This window comes from Salmo salar, chromosome 12, assembly GCF_965601325.2.
Source record: "Salmo salar chromosome 12, fSalSal1, whole genome shotgun sequence".
NCBI lineage: Eukaryota > Metazoa > Chordata > Actinopteri > Salmoniformes > Salmonidae > Salmo > Salmo salar.
The window spans coordinates 62839179-62855967 of NC_138302.1; the positions used below are offsets into that span (position 1 = coordinate 62839179).

The 16789-nt window shown below is 42.8% G+C and overlaps 2 protein-coding genes across 4 annotated transcripts; both read left to right on the forward strand.

Moving 5' to 3' along the window:
- The first annotated feature begins 2 nt into the window (after positions 1 to 2).
- On the forward strand, positions 3 to 9651 carry LOC106565421 (NADH-cytochrome b5 reductase 3). The gene is made up of 9 exons (XM_014132537.3): positions 3 to 161; positions 2277 to 2423; positions 5203 to 5275; positions 5561 to 5667; positions 5930 to 6059; positions 6588 to 6671; positions 6787 to 6872; positions 7057 to 7156; positions 8003 to 9651. The coding sequence occupies exons 1-9, from the start codon at positions 147 to 149 to the stop codon at positions 8173 to 8175; spliced, it is 915 nt and encodes a 304-aa protein (XP_013988012.1). The 5' UTR covers positions 3 to 146; the 3' UTR covers positions 8176 to 9651.
- A 711-nt stretch (positions 9652 to 10362) lies between these two features.
- LOC106565420 (adiponectin receptor protein 1) lies at positions 10363 to 16279 on the forward strand. 3 transcript variants are annotated; one of them, XM_014132534.3, is made up of 8 exons: positions 10363 to 10500; positions 11314 to 11536; positions 12095 to 12211; positions 12559 to 12730; positions 14042 to 14228; positions 14404 to 14591; positions 14997 to 15190; positions 15513 to 16279. In XM_014132534.3, exons 2-8 carry the CDS (start codon positions 11393 to 11395, stop codon positions 15639 to 15641), a joined length of 1131 nt encoding a protein of 376 aa, XP_013988009.1. In that variant the 5' UTR covers positions 10363 to 10500; positions 11314 to 11392; the 3' UTR covers positions 15642 to 16279. The 3 variants fall into 3 exon arrangements, with proteins under 3 accessions (XP_013988009.1, XP_013988011.1, XP_013988010.1); XM_014132536.3 differs by having other exon boundaries at positions 10421 to 10500; positions 11354 to 11536; XM_014132535.3 differs by having other exon boundaries at positions 10433 to 10500; positions 11307 to 11536.
- Positions 16280 to 16789: the final 510 nt, after the last annotated feature.

Genomic DNA, 16789 nt, shown 5'->3' on the forward strand with positions numbered 1-16789 from the left:
GGAAGTTGGACAAATTTGGTGTAACCGCTAAATACGCCCTCCCATCAACTCAATTCTTTGGGTGTGCCTTCTCTGATAAATTATAGCTAGCTAAGTACATCTTCGCTACCACAATTTAACCTTGCTCTGGGGAATTCAGAATCGCCATGAAGTACGCATTGGTAAGAATATCCTGTCGTTTAAATAAATTATTTCCAGTGTTGCTTGTCTGCGTACAGTCGCTACTTTAGCTAGTTACGGTGCCAAGCAGCGCCTGATAGCCAGTCATAAGGTTGCTTGCTACCTAACTAGTAAGTTAACTAGTCAGCTGGTTTGCGGTACTTTGTTAAACAGAGAGTGGGAACAAAGCACTGCAGCTGTCAGATAATTTATATTCCCTGAACTGGTCAAATTAAACGCACAGAATTTAAAGATTTAGCGCTGACATTGAACTGATTAAAATATAACTAACTAGTGACTCATGTTGTAAACTTGTGCAAGTGACTCATCTTGCCTAGCTGCCAGCCAAGCAACCAACTGCTGGAATATCTGTCACAGCAGCCTCTGCCGCAAGCAATGCTTTTTTAACCTTAGAGAATTCCAGATAGCATCATAGTTGTAAACATTTGTCTGACATTGGTTGTATTTAAAAAGCAACTACACTGTCCGTATACAAGCTACTGACAAATGTCATCAGGAAGACTGCTATTTTGTTCGTTCTGAGACAATGCCTGACAAAGTGCCTTTAACATTTTTTACGTATAATAGCAGAACATTTGCAGAATGAAAACAGTTTTACAGTGCCTTAAGTCTTCACACATCTTGACTAATTACACATTTTGTTGTGTTACAACCTGCATTTAAAATGGGGGGGAAATTAGATTTTTGGTCACTGGCCTACACACAATACTCCATCATGTCAAAGTGCAATTATGTTTATTTGAAATTTTTACACATTCATAAAAAAAATGAAAGTCAGTAAGTATTCAACCAATTTGTTATGACAAGCTTAAATACATTCAGGAGTAAAAATCACAAGTTGCATGGACTTGGTGTGCAATTATAGTGTTTAACATGCTTTTTGAATGACAAGATCTCTGTACCTCACATTACAAACACTGATTCAACCACAAAGACCAGGGAGGTTTTCCAATGCCTTGCAAAGAAGGGCAACTATTGGTAGATGGGTACAAATTAAATTAATAGATAATGAATATCCCTTTGAGCATGGTGAAGTTATTCATTACGCTTTGGATGGTGTATCAATACACCCAGTCACCACAAAGATACAGGCGTCCACCCCATTAAGTTTCTGGAGAGGAAGGAAACCGCTCAGGGATTTCACCATGAGGCCAATGGTGACGTTTTAAAATAGTTACGGAGTTGATTGGCTGTGATAGGAGAACTGAGGATGGGTCAGCAACATTGTAGTTACTCTACAATACTAACCTGAATGGCAGAGGGAAAATAAGGAAGCCTGTACAGAATGCATCCTGTTTGCAATAAGGCACTGAAGTAGAACTGCAAAGTAATGTGGCAAGAAATGAACTCTATGTCCTGAATACAAAGAATTATGTTTGAAGCAAATCCAACACATCACTGAGTACCACTCTTCATACTTTTAAGCATGGTGGTGGCTGCATCATGTTATGGGTATGCTTGTCATTGGCAAGGAATGGGGAATTTAAGATACAAATAAATGTAATAGATCTAAGCACAGGCAAAATCCTAGAGGAAAAACTGTTTGTCTGCTTTCCAACAGACACTGGGAGACAAATTCACTTTTCAGCAGGACAATAATCTAAAGCACAAGGCCAAATATACAATGGAGGTGCTTACCAAGACGACATAGAATGTTCCTGAGTCTAGTTACAGTTTTGACTTGAATCAGCTTGAAAATCTATGGCATGACTTGAAAATGGCTGTCGAGCAATGATTCACAACCAACTTGACAGAGTTTGGAGAAGAAATTTTAAAAAATGCAAAAAATATTGAACAATCGAGGTGTTCAAGGCTCTTAGAGACTTACCCTGAAAGACTCACAGCTTTAATCGCTGCCAAAGGGGATTCTAACATGTATTGACTCAAGGGGTTGAATACTTGTCTAATCAAGATATAGTGTTTTATTTGACATTACATAGTATGTTGTGTAGATCGTTGACAAAAAATGACAAATCCATTTTAGTCCCACTTTGTGTAACAACAAAATGTGGAAAAAGTCAACGGTTGTGAATACTTTGAAGGATTGATGATTGTTATTATTATACCACTAAACCTTCTTTCTCTCTTGTATATAGTCCACGACAGTAGCTGTGACTGCTGGGGTGGTATTGCTGTCCACTGTGGGCATAATTGTAGCCCTCTATCTAGGCAAGAAGAAGAAGCCTCCTGTCACCTTGCTTGACCCTACTCAAAAATACCAGCTAACACTCATCGATAAAGAGGTATTGTGGGCTATTGAAACAGATACTCGGTAGCAAATGAATTATACATTTTTGGCCTGTGGCTAATTCATATATGTACTTCATGGAAATCATTTTTGTCTTAACATTTTACCGAATGTTGGTAGTAGTTGTTGATGCATTGCGTTGTGACAAAACCAATGTACACTACATGACCAAAAGTATGTGGACATCTGCTCGTTGAACATCTCATTCCAAAATCATGGGCGTCAATATGGAGTTGGTCCCACCTTTTCTGCTATAACAGCCTCCACTCATCTGGGAAGGCTTTCCACTAGATGTTGGAACATTGCTGCGGGGACTTGCTTCCATTCAGCCACAAGATAACTAGTGAGGTCGGGCATTGATGTTGGGCGATTAGACCTGGCTCGCAGTTGGCTTTCCAATTCATCCCAAAAGTGTTTGATGGGGTTGAGGTCAGGGCTCTGTGCAGGCCAGTCAAGTTCTTCCACACCGACCTCGACAAAGCATTTCAGTATGGACCTAGCTTTGTGTACGGGAGCATTGTCATGCTGAACAGGAAAAGGCCTTCCCCAAACTGTTGCCACAAAGTTGGAAGCACAGAACCGTCTAGAATGTCATTGTATGCTGTAGCGTTAAGATTTCCCTTCACTGGACCTATTCCTCCTCCACCAAACTTTACAGTTGGCATTGGGGCAGGTAGCGATATCCTGGCAATCTGCCAAACCCAGATTTGTCTGTCGGATTGCCAGATGGTGAAGCGTGATGAATCAATCCAAAGAACGTGTTTCCACTGCTCCGGATTCCAATGGTGGCGAGCTTTACACCACTCCAGCCGACGCTTGGCATTGTGCATGGTGATCTTCGTGGCCATTGTTGCTCATAAACGTTTCCACTTCACAATAACAGCACATCCAGTTGACCGGGTCAGCTGTAGCAGGGTTGAAATTTGATGAACTGACTTGTTGGTAAGGTGGCATCGTATGACGGTGCCACCTTAAAAGTCACTGAACTCTTCAGTAAGGCCATTCCACTGCAAATGTTTGTCTATGGAGATCGCATGTCTGTGTGATCAATGTTTATACACCTCTCAGCAACAGATGTGACTGAAATAGCCAAATCCACTAATTTAAAGGTGTGTCCACATACTTTTGTATATACAGTTGAAGTCAGAAGTTTACATAGACTTAGGTTGGAATCATTAAAACTCATTTTTCAACCACTCCACAAATTTCTTGTTAACAAACTATAGTTTTGGCAAGTCGGTTAGGACATCTACTTTGTGCATTTTCCAACAATTGTTTACAGACATATTTTTTCACTTATAATTCACTGTATCACAATTCCAGTAGGTCAGAAGTTTACATACACTGAGTTGACTGTGCCTTTAAACAGCTTGGAAAATTCCAGAAAATGAGGTCATGGCTTTAGAAGCTTCTGATAGGCTAATTGACATCATTTGAGTCAATTGGAGGTGTACCTGTGGATGTATTTCAAGGCCTACCTTCAAACTCAGTGCATATTTGCTTGACATCATGGGAAAATCAAAAGAAATCAGCCAAGACCTTAGAAAAAAATTGTGGACCTCCAGAAGTCTGGTTCATCCTTGGGAGCAATTTCCAAATGCCTGAAGGTACCACGTTCATCTACACAAACAATAGTACTCAAGTATAAACACCATGGGACCACGCAGCCGTCATAACGCTCAGGAAGGAGACGCGTTCTGTCTCCTAGACATGAACTTACTTTGGTTCGAAAAGTGCAAATCAATCCCAGAACAACAGCAAAGGACCTTGTGAAGATGCTGGAGGAAACGGGTACAAAAGTATTTATATCCACAGTAAAACGAGTCCTATATCGACATAACCTGAAAGGCCGCTCAGCAAGGAAGAAGCCACTGCTCCAAAACCGCCATTAAAAAAGACAGACTATGCTTTGCAACTGCACATGTGGACAAAGATTGTACTTTTTGGAGAAATGTCCTATGGTCTGATGAAACAAAAACAGAACTGTTTGGCCATAATGACCATCGTTACGTTTGGAGGAAAAGGGGACGCTTGCAAGCCGAAGAACACCGTCCCAACTGTGAAGTACGGGGGTGGCAGCATCATGATGTGGGGGTGCTTTGCTGCAGAAGTGACTGGTGCACTTCACAAAATAGATGGCATCATGAGGAAGGAAAATTATGTGGATATATTGAAGCAACATCTCAAGACGTTAGTCAGGAAGTTAAAGCTTGGTCGCAAATGGGTCTTCCAAATGGACAATGACCCCAAGCATACTTCCGAAGTTGTGGCAAAATGGCTTAAGGGCAACAAAGTCAAGGTATTGGAGTGGCCATCACAAAGCCCTGACCTCAATCCTATAGAAAATTTGTGGGCAGAAGTGTGTGCGAGCAAGGAGGCCTGCAAACCTGACTCAGTTACACCAGCACTGTCAGGAGGAATGGGCCAAAATTCACCCAACTTATTGTGGAAGGCTACCCAAAGTGTTTGACCCAAGTTAAACAATTTAAAGGCAATGCTACCAAATACTAATTGAGTGTATGTAAACTTCTGACCCACTGGGAATGTGATGCAAGAAATAACAGCTGAAATAAATAATTCTCTCTACTCTTATTCTTACATTTCACATTCTTAAAATGAAGTTGTGATCCTAACTGACCTAAGACAGCGAATTTTTACTATGATTAAATGTCAGGAATTGTGAAACTGAGTTTAAATGTATTTGGCTAAGGTGTATGTAAACTTCCGACTTCAACTGTATAGTGTATGCATGGCTCTATGGCCTCTTTTCATAGGTGATCAACCATGATACTCGCAGGTTTCGCTTTCGACTTCCCTCAACAGAACATATCCTGGGACTCCCTGTCGGTAAGTCTTCACTTGCACATTGTTCTTTCTGGGTTTTGTCAAGTGACATTTTGATCATTGATTATTATTTTGTAGAATTCAGCTCCATTAATCTAAATAGTCCTTTGTCTCACCAGCATAATAACTAGACTCGCAACGTAATACTTGATTTGCATTCCTGGAATGTTCTCTACTGTATGAGTCATTTAGCAGAACAATCAGAGGATGAAGCCACACCCAATGACCCTAACATTATTTTAAGTCAATGTTGACTTTGTTTCTAACCACCTTATTTGTTTCTTCTAGGGAATCATGTATACCTCTCTGCCCGTATTGACGGCAGCCTGGTAGTCAGACCATACACACCTGTGTCCAGCGACGACGACAAAGGATATGTTGATCTGGTTGTGAAGGTATGTATGGCTTGTCCAAGCAATCCTATATCATATTCTGAATATGAACACACTAGTACTATTAAACCTGGGTCTGTATGTATCAAGCATCTCAGAGTAGTAGTGCTGATCTCGGATCAGGTTCCCTTTGTCCATGTAATCTTAGTATTTGTGATCTAAAATAAAAAAATGGATCCCTAAATCAGCACTCATATTATGAGAAGCTTGATACATACGGACCCTGATCTGCAAAGTGTATTTCATGGATAAAATTTCTCCCCAGATCTACTTCAGGAATGTGCACGTCAAGTTTCCTGATGGGGGGAAGATGTCCCAATACCTGGAGAGTTTGCAGCTGGGAGACGTGGTAGACTTCAGAGGACCAGGAGGCCTGCTAGAGTACAAAGGACATGGTACGGCCAGTCTGCTGCCTGGCACACCCTCCCTCTGACATTTACAAAAATGATGTGTCCCAAATGGTACCCTATTTCCTATATAGTGCATTACTTTTTACCAGGGCCCATAAGAATCGGGTGCCATTTGGGACACACACATAGTCTCCGATGGAATGGGTGTTTTAGCTTTGTGTGCTTAAGTGGGGTGTGGCTGGCTGAGACTGATCATGTGTGTACATACTTGTTTTCAACCTTAAGTCTACTGAATAAGTCAACAGTACTTGTGTTATGTGGAATATCTCCAAGTAATCACATTTTGCAACTTTCATGCCCCAAAGGCTCCAGAAAAGCACTGCCTAAAGAATATAATTGTACTGTATTGCCCCTGAAATGTATTCTCACAGTATTATTAGATGATAATGGACACACCCAACAACTGTCTTCCATTTTGGACAAGATAGCTCCCCAAGCACACACTGGAAACGGAAAGTGATACTTGTGTTGGCTTAGTTGTTGTCTCATCGCTTTCTCCCCTTAATTCAACAGGGCAGTTTGCAGTTCAGACAGACAAAAAGTCTACTGCTGAGATAAAAGTTGCCAGTACTGTGGGTCTGATAGCTGGAGGAACAGGTGAATCTTCCCTTTGCAACCCTGCCCTCTGAACTTAAGCACTTAAATGTTGTCTAAGCACAGGTAAATGTAGTGCTTTTAGTTCCTGGTGCTGAACTCCCTTCCCTGTCTGTAGGCATCACCCCTATGCTACAGCTGGTGCGCGCAATCATGAAGGACCCCAGTGACAGCACCACCTGCAGCCTGCTGTATGCCAACCAGGTGTGTGGCCACAGCTCACACTGGTCTCTCCTAAAAGAGACTTTTAATATCATCTCTATAAATAAAGGATAGATAAATGCTTATTACTAGCATCACTGTGGATGTAGCGCATAACTCTCAACCTAAGCAAGCCTAACACTGAACCAGACACCTTTGTTAACTGTGTGTGTGTATATGTGTTCAGACTGAGAAGGACATCCTGCTGAGGGATGAGCTGGAGGAGGTCCAAGTCAGACACCCAGACCGCTTCAAGCTGTGGTTTACAGTGGACAGGGCACCCGAGGGTATGTGGCTTATAGCTTTTTCTTGTGTTGCTCATGTGTTGGCATCCCAGATTTTAGAAGTCTAAACAAAATGTGTATTATCGTTTTGAATTAGTATTCATTGTGTATATTATGTCACAATAGCTTTTCAGATTGCTGAAAAGCTAAACCTAGCTGTCTCACTGCACAGACATGTAATGTTACCTTAGAGACTATTTGCACCAGAGAGACTCCAGTATATGCACCTTATAAATTATTTGCACTGACTACCCTACAAATCCAACCCTTACAGACACACAAGCACTCACACACACACACACTCAGAACTCATATACACACATTCAACGCTGCTGTTCTAATATATACTATTGATTCCAATAACCACTATATTACTAAATAGTATAAATACAGTCCATTTTTACTATGCATACTAACCTCTTCTACTACTTATTATGTTTGACTTGACTCTTCATTGTTATTATCGGTTAATGTACTGCATTGTTGAGGGAGCTAGCACATAAGCCTTTCACTGCACCTTTCGCTGCAAGTAGCCTAGTGGTTAGTGTTGGGCCAGTAACTGAAAGGTTGCTGGATCGAATCCCCGAGCTGACAAGGTAAAAGTCTGTCATTCTGCCCCTGAACAAGGCAGTTAACCCGCTGTTCCCCGGTAGCCCGTCATTGTAAATAAGAATTTGTTCTTAACTGACTTGCCTAGTTAAATAAAGGTTTCATTTAAAATGTACAAAAAGAACTGCTGTAGACTGTGTATGTGACAAATACATTTTATTTTATTTGAATCCTTATGCATACCGGTACTTGTTTTGCGATCCCATGAAAGATTGAATAAGATCCATTTGTGTGGCTCAGGCTGGGAGTACAGTGAGGGCTTCATCAACGCGGACATGATCCAGGAGCACCTGCCTGCCCCCAGTGACGACACCTTGGTGCTCATGTGCGGTCCGCCCCCCATGATCCAGTTTGCCTGCAACCCTAACCTGGACAAGTTGGGCTACCGGCAGAGTCAGCGCTTTGCCTACTAGTCTCCAGCCTAGGGACTCTCCTCCCAGCCACCCCCGGCCTGGGCATTCTCAATTCAACAAGTACATCAATTCAGTGCTAGACTTGAGCTGGAACTACTGCTTGAGAACCAGCAACTCTTTATAGAATATTGGGTTAAAAATATTGCAGAGTTCCGGGACCTAAATATAAACAATACCGGCACCCAAAATGAGTAACGTCTCCTATTTCAGTCCACTAAAAGCACTGCATCAGTCTACTGCCAAAAGCCCCATATGATAAGTACAGACATGGCCTCTTATATATCAGGTTGATCATTAAATGCTCACTTGCAACCAAAGTCCTACCTTTGTATTATTGGCCTCCACTAGGCTCTGCCTCCATCCCCTGCTGATAGCTACAATTGATTGGGCCCTGTGTATTTTTAGGTGAGCTGTTGAGGCTTTGATTTATTATTGATGTTCTTACCCTTGTGCGTTCTTCCTAAGAACAGGACAGAGAGAACAGAACCTAAAGATAAAGCCACATACTGAATTACGCCCAGGGGTGCAGTGCTGAATATGAGAAAGCCGCCCAGGCAATATTGCTTTAAATGCACACATGACAAATTATACACGCTTAAGTATTTCAGCTTCTGCAGAGATGCATTATACTGTATTTTGGCATCTGCTTTGAGTGTTACAAATATATACAGTGCCCTCTGTATTTACTGGGATGTTGACAATTTTGTTGTTTTGGTTCTGTACTCCAGCACTTTGAATTTGAAATGACTGAGGTTAAAGTGCAGACTGTCAGCTTTAATGTGACTTTTGGCACTTTTTGTACATCGTCCTCTCATTCTAGGGGACCAAAAGTATTGGGACAAATTCACTTATGTGTATTAAAGTAGTCAAACGTTTAGTATTTTGTCCAATATTCATAGCAATCAATGATTAAATTAAGATTGTGACACTACACACGTGTTGGAGGCATTTGCTGTTTGTTTTGGTTGTGTTTCAGATTGTTTTATGCCCACTAGAAATGAATGGTAAATAATGTATTGTGTCATTTTGGAGTCTCTTTTTTTGTAAATAAGAATGTTTCTAAACACGTCTACGTTAATGTGGATGCTACCATGATTATGGATAGTCTAGAATGAATCGTAAATAATGATGAGTAAGAAAGTTAGACCCACAGATATCATAGCCCCCCAATGCTAACCTCCCCTGTTATTGTAATAGAGAGAGGTTAGCATGTTTTCGGGGGGTAAGATATTTTTATGTCTGTAATTTTCTCACGCATCATTGTTCAAGATTCATTCAAGACTATCGGTAATCATGGTAGGTTTCCCATTAGCAAATGTGGAAGTGTTCAGTGAGATTGAGTGAGCATAATTATTAAAGGCGCTTTTTGTATGCCTGTGGCAATTGTTTGATATATTTTACTTTAAGAGTTGTATCTGCAATGCACTGCTACACTCGTTGTAAAATGTATAATGTGTTTATAAAGAGAGAAACGAACATTTCTGGCAGCATTTCAAATTGCTTCCACTCAGACATGATCCATCCTGTTCTGTTTACGCATTAGGCTGATCGATTCCTTAGATATTATCTCCGGTTGCAAAAAAAAAGTATTGAGGAGGAAAATAATCATTTGTACACCTTCAGTTTGCTGGAACAATGTAGCTCTGGTTGTGGTAGTTGAATGTTGTCGCAACGAGGAGTCATCTGCATTTGAGCAGACGATGTAGTCTGGTCCAAATGCTGGGACAGTGGGAGTTGGAAATGTTCTTCTAATTCCACTGTTGACAGGGATTAGGGATTACTGAGGATTGGTGATGCTGAATGGCAGTTTGTTTGGGTGTAGGAGTAGCTCTATATCCACATGGATGCTAGATGAGGATTTATTTTATTTTTTTAGTAAGCTTTTCTTGTGCTGCTAAATATGTGGCGTAGGCAGCTCCGGGCTGAATACAACTTTTAACATTGTAAAGTACAAGTAACATTCATGTGGGTTCGTGCAGGCACTATTATGGAGGTAATGCGATTCCACTGAATCATTAATAGCAGAAGCACGTGCATGACCTGGGAATAGAACATTACTATTTTTAGCCTATGTTGATTTGATATCATTCATAGGGGGTTAAACCTAAAACATTTTAACCGTTGTACAATTGTAATTTTAACCACTAGATGGAGACGCAGCGTCATTGTTTATGCGACCCAGTTAAACGTAAACCAGTTGCTTGGCATTAATGTAACTTGTAATTTTCATTCGTCGTGCTTCGTGACTGTTCGGAGGTTCGGCTTGTTTTTGTAAGAATCCGGAAGAGATCAGGGTCACGTTTCCTTTGCTGTCTGGACTATTAGGTACGTCTGTTGAATGAACAAGTAAACGTTAACTAGCTAGCTACAACAACGAACAATATTATTGCAGATTCAGTAATTGCAATAGTCAGGGTGTTTGGTATTGGTTCGATACAGCCAGATGTGCCCAGCTTTCTTTGAATATGCGAACGCTAACTTGCTAGTCCCACTAACCTGCTAGTGCTAGGCAGTTAGCTAGCGATTTCTAGCAGCTAGCGTGCCTTAGTTTCGGGCTCAAACTATAATTTACCAGTGTACGTCAGCCAAATAATAATAATAATAAAGGAGTTTGGGGGGTGTCAAGTCGTTATCTTGCTATTTAATTCTATGTTTCTTCTGATAATATTGTGTTGATGTTTTGTTCAAAGCTAGCCAACCAGCTGACTGTCTTGCCAGTTGTGTTTGTTAGCGGCTAGCTAGCAAGCTAATGTTAGGTAACCAACTACCCTTCCGTCTGTACCAAGAGCAATTTTGGTCTTGCCATTTTAGCCGAGTAACACATCGTCTAAACTGTTATGAAATGCTGATTTGAGTTAATATTTCCACGACTGTATAACTGAGCATGATATAAGACGTTCATGGTGTTAAAATGTTTAAGTAATACTATAAGATGCACACTCGGTGCTGAATGCAAGAGCAGGCGAGGACAATCTCTCTGTGGGAAATATAGACCTACCAAAAATCCACATCAGGTGCTATTGTCACAGGTGAAGTTAGTTGTAATTTGAAATCGAGTTGTTTCAGTGAAAAACTACAGTAACTAGCTAGGTAATGTATTTATTTGGCAAATTTAATTGTGATTTATTGAGTCCTCAGTACTGGCCAACTGAGAACTGAAAGTGCCGGGCTTAAGCAGGATACACGGGCAGAGGACAGGTCATCAGGCGGTCTCCCTATGTCAGGCCGAAATGGGTCTGCGAGCGATGCAGACTGTCGGATCTCGGAGGACTGCCGGTCCCCGGATGTAGAGCTGATGGAGTTGGGACCCCTGCTGGAGGAGGCGGGCCGGCAGGCAGCGGGGAAAGGCATGATGTTGGAGGTGAGAGTGGGGGAGACAAAAGTTTTCTTTCCAAATGGCACCCTATTCTCTACACAGTGCTCTAATATTGATCCGTTTCCTATGCACTATATATGGAATAGGGGGTAATTTGGTATGAAACCTGACTCAACTGCTGTATTAACACATGTATTTTCTAAAGTGGAGCTCAGAATCTTCTGAATCAACATTTTGAAAGATTGAGGTGGTCTGCAAACACAAGTTTCTAGTGAAACCATCAGTGTATTCAGAGAGGTGAAAGTTCAGAATGTTGCAGAACTCCCTATTGGCCAATTCTACATGGCAGACACATTGGTTTGTTATACACAATGCATTTATCTGAATGTTCTGATGCGTTGCAACCATCTGATCAGACCCCAGTTGAAGACAAAACAAATGTATGTTGAAGTCATTGGGCAATAGAGCTCAGCTTGGTGGGGGTCACACCTAAGTATTGGTTAGGGAAATGTAGACCAAAGCCAACTGGGATTAATTCCCATGTGTTCACTATTATCCTGCCCTACTCACCTAACTAAATCACCTTCCACTTTCTCTCTGCAGGGGGCCTCAGTTCTGCCTGATGATGATGATGATGACGACGAAGAGGTGGAAGAGGTCCTGACGCTGCCCCTCCAGGCTCACCACGCCATGGAGAAGATGGAGGAGTTTGTGCACAAAGTAGGCATCATTGGGCTGTTCCAGAAGCCAGGATCATTAAGTTAGCCAGCTAACTTTCATAACCAGACAAATATATATCTCTTGGTTTTCTGATTCATTTAGAAAGCTAAACTTGAATATGGGTTGTAGGTTGTTGAGTCAATTATACCATGCCCATTTCAAGTCTATATTTCTTAAAAAGATGAAGTTATTTCAGAAATTCTGGTACAGTTACCTGGCTAACTCATTGATCCTGCTTTCTGGAACAGCCCCCATGGCTGCTCTGTCTTAAGTTCATACAGAGGGGAGGGAATAAGACTGGTGAGATGAACAGGACATTCATGGTAGCCTATACCCCTGTGTTTCAGGTGTGGAAGGGTAGCTGGAGGGTAATCCCTTTTCACGTCCTGCCGGAGTGGCTGAAGGACAACGACTACCTCCTGCATGGACACCGGCCCCCAATGCCCTCCTTCCGCGCCTGCTTTGGAAGTATCTTCAGGATCCATACAGAAACAGGCAACATCTGGACCCACCTTCTGGGTGAGTGAGTGTGTGAGACACTACATGGCCAAAAGTATATGTGGACACCTCTTCAAATTAGTGGTTTCGGGCGGTTTTATAAAGGCGAGTACACTGCCATGCAATCTCCATAGACAAACATTGGTAGTAGAATGGCCTGTACTGAAGAGCTCAGTGACTTTCAACGAGGCACCGTCATAGGATGCTACCTTTCCAACAAGTTAGTTTGTCAAATGTCTGCCCTGCAAGAGCTGCCCCGGTCAACTTTAAGTGCTGTTATTGTGAAGTGGAAATGTCTAGGAGCAACAACAGCTCAGCCGCGAAGTGGTAGGCCTCACAAGCTCACAGAACGGAACCGCCGAGTGCTAAAGTTCATAAAAATCGTCTGTCCTCGGTTGAAACACTCACTACAGACTTCCAAACTGCCTCTGGAAGCAACGTCAGCACAATAACTGTTCGCCAGGAGCTTCATACAATGGGTTTCCATGGTCGAGCAGCCTCACACAAGCCTAAGATCACATGCGCAATGCCTAGTGTCGGCTGGAGTGGTGTAGAGCTCTCCGCCGTTGGACTCTGGAGTAGTGGAAATCTTAATGCTACAGCAAGACAATGACATTCTAGAGGATTCTGTGCTTCCAACTTTGTGGCAACAGTTTGGGGAAGGCCCTTTCCTGTTTCAGCATGACAATGTCCTGGTGCACAAAGCGAGGTCTATACAGAAATGGATTGTCGAGATCGGTGTGGAAGAACTTGACTGGCCTGCACAGAGTCCTGACCTCAACTCCATCTTTGGGATGAATTGGAACGCTGAATGCGAGCCAGGCCTTATCACCCAACCTCACTAATGCTCTTGTGGCTGAATGGAAGTAATTCCACCCCCCAGCAATGTTCCAACACCTAGTGGAAAGCCTTCCCATAAGATTGGAGGCTGTTATGGAAGCAAAGGGGGCTCCAACTCCATATTATTGGCCTTGAATTTGGAATGAGATGTTTGACGAGCAGGTGTCCACATACTTTTGGCCAATCCTCCCATGTTTAACCTTACGCCTATAAAGTTGCTGTGAAGCACAGGTACACGTTCCTGACAGCTAGGGCACATTCAGTAGAAGTTCAGCGATGTATGTATAGTGCCATCACTTATCCATACTATATAGCGAAGTATTGTGCCTCCTCTACACAACATTTCCATATACAATGGCCTTGATTGTGCCCCCCACATTATATGCAGTATGCCCCATAGAGACCCTGTTCTTACGCTAATATTCATTTGTTATGATATGCCCTATATGATTTCTGATCCACTAATGATGGCCTCACCTCTCCAACCCCCAGGGCTGATCCTGTTTATTTGTCTGGGCACGTACACCATTCTGCGGCCCAACATGTACTTCATGGCACCTCTGCAGGAGAAGGTGGTGTTTGGGATGTTCTTTCTGGGCGCGGTGCTCTGCCTCAGCTTCTCCTGGCTCTTTCATACCGTCTACTGCCACTCTGAGAAAGTGTCTCGCACCTTCTCCAAGTAAGGCCGCATGGCCCCCTCCCAGAACTTTTGTTTGTTTTCTGATTAGCACTACTGTGTTTCTGAGAGGAAATGTGATGTTTCATTTCAGAAATTGTCTTATATTCGAGTGTCATCCAAATGGATCTGGGTCATCCCTCATCTAACCTCCACGGTGTTGTTTGTCTCCCCTTAGGCTTGACTACTCAGGTATCGCCCTGCTGATCATGGGTTCCTTCGTGCCCTGGCTCTACTACTCGTTCTACTGTTCCCCGCAGCCGCGCCTCATCTACCTCACCATCGTCTGTGTGCTGGGCATCGCCGCCATCGTAGTGGCCCAGTGGGAACGCTTCTCTACGCCCGCTCACCGGCCCACCCGAGCAGGTGCTGCACCGCATATTAACCAGCCTGTCAGAGAGTGAACTGTGACATAGCTACAGAGCAAGGACATGCATGTAAATGTATTAATTCAACATGCTACTATCTTTATAGTACGATTTTTTTTATTTTTACTAAAGTATCTGACGTAGGCTTTGAAGAAGTACCTGCAAATAGGCTACCAGTGCATTATAATGTGGGTAGTTCAAAAAAATAAACAATCTACCAAATCTAATTTTAAATTGTTTTACTTCTTGTCATTATCATTTACCTGATAAGACATGGAGGGGGGGGCTGCTAACGTATGATGGGTCGCTGGGCAAGAAAAGATTGAAGACCCCCGTCCTATACTACGAATTCTCCAGCCCAGTGCTTCCACCAACCAACCTTTCCCCTCCATTTCTCCCACAGGAGTGTTCATGGGCCTGGGACTGAGCGGCATCGTCCCCACAGTGCACTTCACCATCGAGGAGGGCTTCGTCAAGGCCACCACTGTGGGACAGATGGGCTGGTTCTACCTGATGGGTGCCATGTACATCACTGGCGCCGGACTGTACGCCGCCAGGATCCCTGAACGCTACTTCCCCGGCAAATGTGACATCTGGGTAAGATAGGCATTTTTTATTTTCATTTGGGATGTAGACACAGGCTTGTAGCTAGCTCCTGAACTAACCCTATGTCCTCATTTATATAAGAATAATGTTATTGTCATTTATCAGATGTTTTTGTGTGATGGGACTTACGTTCTCACATGTTCTGTAGGCATATGCGGCCCATGCAGTAATCAAACTCCTAGATCTTTAGGTATGCAAACGCCATGCTCCAACCAGAGGAGCCTTTGAAGATACACTGGCTGTGTCCCAATGCACTAAATGGAGAATTATGGTGCCATTTGGTACGCTGCCTCTGACCTCCCTCTCTCCTCAGTTCCACTCCCACCAGATCTTCCATGTCCTGGTGGTTGCGGCAGCCTTCATCCACTTCTACGGCGTCACCAACCTGCAGGAGTTCCGCTACGGCCTGGAGGGAGGCTGCACTGACGACACCCTTCTCTGAGAGCAGCCCAGCTTTGGCCCCCCTCAGCCATTTCCTGGTCGATGCCCCTCCCTTCCCCGCCTCCCTACCCTATAAAGTGCTGCTGGAACATGCCATGGTCCCCCGTAGCTCCTTCTCTCCACTCTTCTTCTCCTCCCCTGATTTGCTCATGTCATACTTGGTTTTCTGGTGGTGGTACCATGCTTGGGCTCCTTTCTCCCCATTTAAAGTATCTTTAGCCAGTGAACTAAATGGAGGGGCATCCCGCCGATGCGGCACCACTTTTTTAAAATCAAGATGAAGCTCTAGGCTTGACTTTAGCTCATTATGAACAACAGGGGGTTTTGACCAGATTGATTACGTTTCCTTGAAGGAAGGGAACCTCAGTCATAGAGATATCGTAATGGCGTCTTTCTTGGCCTACTTAGCTGCCTACATCAAGTTGTAGGAGGCTTGTGTGATAGAATGGGTCCGGGTTGGGGTCAATACAGTCCATATTTATTCTGTCAATACAAGGAATTCATTGAAATTCAATTCATGAATTGAACATTGAAAAGTCCTGATTTATAACAATGGGCAATTCCAACAATTCATTATGGGCATTTGATTCTGTTGATTTAAACATTTTAAAAAGCAGTCAACCCCAACCCAGGTATGGTTTATAGAACTGGAAGGCAAACAATTTAAATCACTTTCTTACAAGACATGGTGCTGGGTACCCTTACCCCTCATGTCCCTTTACAATTGAACACAATCTTGTATGATTGATAGCTGGTATGAAACTAACCTTGCAACGCACAATGGGCAAATCTGGGAATAGGTTAACTCTTTCTCTTCTCATCTTGAGTTTCTTTTCTTTTTAAGGCTATATTTCAGAACTCTTAAGGTCAAATTATTGCACCTTAAAAGTATGTTATTACCGTTTAAACTTTGTCATTGCATAGGGTCCACCATGTAGTGTGTATGAATAATCATTTAGTATTCCTGTACCTTACATGCAAACCTCACCGGCCACGTTGCGTGCCGCGAGCGTTGCAAAATAAATGTAAATACATGTTATTCACATCGCTCGCGTGAATGAGCGTCTGCGTAGCCAAGCGCCAAAATAGAACTTGGTTCTATTGAGAAGCGCCAGATGCTGCAAGTCCCCTCCTTATTGGATATCAGGA